We start from the raw sequence: 2601 nt of genomic DNA, 5'->3' as shown, positions 1-2601 counted from the left end.
ATATTTATTCAACTCTTTGTTGATTCATTTGTGTTGTATTTGTTTTTGTTTTGATTTTATTGTGTATTAAATATTATCATTCTTTGTTTTATTGTTTTATGTTAAATATATCATTAACATTCCATTGAATCTTATTAATTATCATCATTCAATTATCAACTACTTTTCGTGTTAAATACATATATTCAACTCAAAAATGTCATTAACAAATTACTTTCACATTTATAAACACCACTTCAAACATAATAACCACTTTCTTACCAAACACTCATAATAAATAACAATAAACAAAGAAGAATTCAAATAATTTAATAAATACAATTTCATGACTTGAAGAGAAATAATGAAACAATAATTTGATTTATTTTAATTTTTGTTTGTATTTATAATGTCTCGCATTTAAGTATAACTATCAAATCGTTATAATATTAAAATAAATGATTAAAAACAAATTAAATGAGCAACTAATTATTATTTAAACTAAAAAATGATATTTTAAGTTTAATTTAAAATAACACAATCAACATAATAAAAATAAAGAATGGTTGTTTTAGTTTAGTATGAGTAAATAATACTGTTTACAGATATTGGTGTACATAACATTACTTAAAACTTAACAACTTTTAAGCAATTAAAATTAAGTCTTTTTTCTAAAATCATTTGAAAACTCTAATTTCTTCACTCTTCAATAAGTTTTTATAATTGGATCACACAATAACCTCAATGTATTTTCATTCTTATATTTAACTTTATTCAACTTGTATATACTATCGAATATTTTTAATTGGTTTTATTTTTGTATATAACATTATCAAAGAACATTTACACTCACTAAAGAAAGAGTTCTTATATTATTTTTTGATAAAATAAAAATATCAATGAAAGATTGTTATATTAAAAATTAATTAAATTATGCTTATTACTCATTCTCCATTGTATTGAATCAACAGTTGTGTTTTCTTTATCAGACACTGAATTTACCTTTATTCACATTATGACAAAACATACAATGAAAAGTCAATGATCCATTCCATAAATTTCTAAAAATTTATAATAACACGATGCAATAATTGTGGACTTAATTTAATACAAACAATAATAAGAAATATAAATCAAATTAATTCAAACCACTTTATTAATTTTGGTAATAAGTTTTTGTAAATAATAATTATTATAGAGACAAATATTAACTTTTTGTATCACTTTTTGTGTTTACTTTCAAAAACATATCTTTTGAATACCAATTATTTTGTTTAAACAATATGATAAAATTAAACATATGATGGTCAAATGTTATTAAAATTAACATTTATTCATTTTTTATTTGATGATATTCACATTATATATCATTAAAATGAGTATTTTATTTGTTTTATTTATCAGTTAAATTTTCTTCTTGTTTTGTTAATAAATCACTCTTCTTTTGTTTTATTTCTTTTGTTTTCATTTCTTTCTTATTTCTGTTTATTTCTTCTATTTATCTTCTTCTTGGATTTTTATTTTAATATGAATGAATTTCATCTTTCCTTTTTTTCTATTTTATGATGAATGAATATTTCCTTATATTATTATTTATAATTTCATTTATTATAACTCTATCATTTATATCATTTTCATTTGATATTATTCAATCATAATACCTTACTTCATTCTTTGTATTATTAATTATTATATTTATTATGTAAATACATCATCATGATTAAATAATAATTGATATTTCATTATTTGAAATTGTATTAATGCTTGTGTGGTGTTTCTGATATTCATTCTTCATTTCTCATTCATTTTCTTTTAATAAAATAGAACAAGAAAAATATTGTAAATATTCTCTTTGTCTTTACTCAAATATAGTTGTTTTACCCAATAATAACACTTTTTAATGATAAAAAACATCTAATAACGCTATTAGTGACACTGATATAATCTTAAAATATTTACTGATAGTGATATGATTAGAATAAATGAAAAGATAATGCAATAACCTTTGAACCTAACAAGAAAATATTCCATTGAAACAAGATATATTCTATAAATGGTTTTTTATTTCCATGTTATTACATCCATTTTTCAAGTAATATTCAAAATTGTTTAAAGAAAACAAATGATACAACCAACCTCTATAATTTAAATCATTTGGTAGTAAATTTGATATAAAAATAAAGTGTTGGTGCCTTCACGGGAATAGTTTTCAAGAGAAGCTGAGTTCCGAAAAAAAATCAAAACCGTTTCGTTATTGTATAAAAAGGATCTTCAAGTCAGAGCATTTTAAGAATATAACTATGTCTTCAAGGTTGTCTGTCTTCTATATTATTGGAATGATGCTTTTCTCATTAATTGTTGTTATAAATATTATTTATATGCTTGCTAGTCAATCAAATGAAGGCATTAGATTAAATAAAGAAATAATAGTAAAGTCAAAAAGTAAATCAACTTATAAAGACAAACTGTTAGACTTAACTCACTTTAACTATGACGGAGAATGTGGAAAACCATTTAAATATAAACCCAACAATAAAAGAGATTTATTGATTTATGGAGGATATTTTCCTGATAAACAACAATGGCTAAAACAACGAGAGGTTATAATGAACACTCTTTCCT

At 21.2% G+C, this 2601-nt stretch overlaps 1 protein-coding gene across 1 annotated transcript in view; it reads left to right on the top strand.

Moving 5' to 3' along the window:
* Positions 1–2279: 2279 nt before the first annotated feature.
* The window catches only part of ENU1_054950 (hypothetical protein), a gene marked incomplete at both ends in the record, with an annotated part of 1062 nt that continues 740 nt past the window's right edge, over positions 2280–2601 (top strand). The window contains one exon of the mRNA XM_008857968.1: positions 2280–2601. This exon is cut by the window's right edge and continues 740 nt beyond it. Within this exon, the coding sequence (XP_008856190.1) occupies positions 2280–2601 (322 nt within the window).

Source organism: Entamoeba nuttalli (genome assembly GCF_000257125.1).
Source record: "Entamoeba nuttalli P19 unplaced genomic scaffold asmbl_3097, whole genome shotgun sequence".
Classification (NCBI taxonomy): Eukaryota; Evosea; order Mastigamoebida; family Endamoebidae; genus Entamoeba; species Entamoeba nuttalli.
The sequence above is the reverse complement of the archived record's forward strand: the minus strand, read 5'-3'. Positions and strand labels throughout refer to the sequence as shown.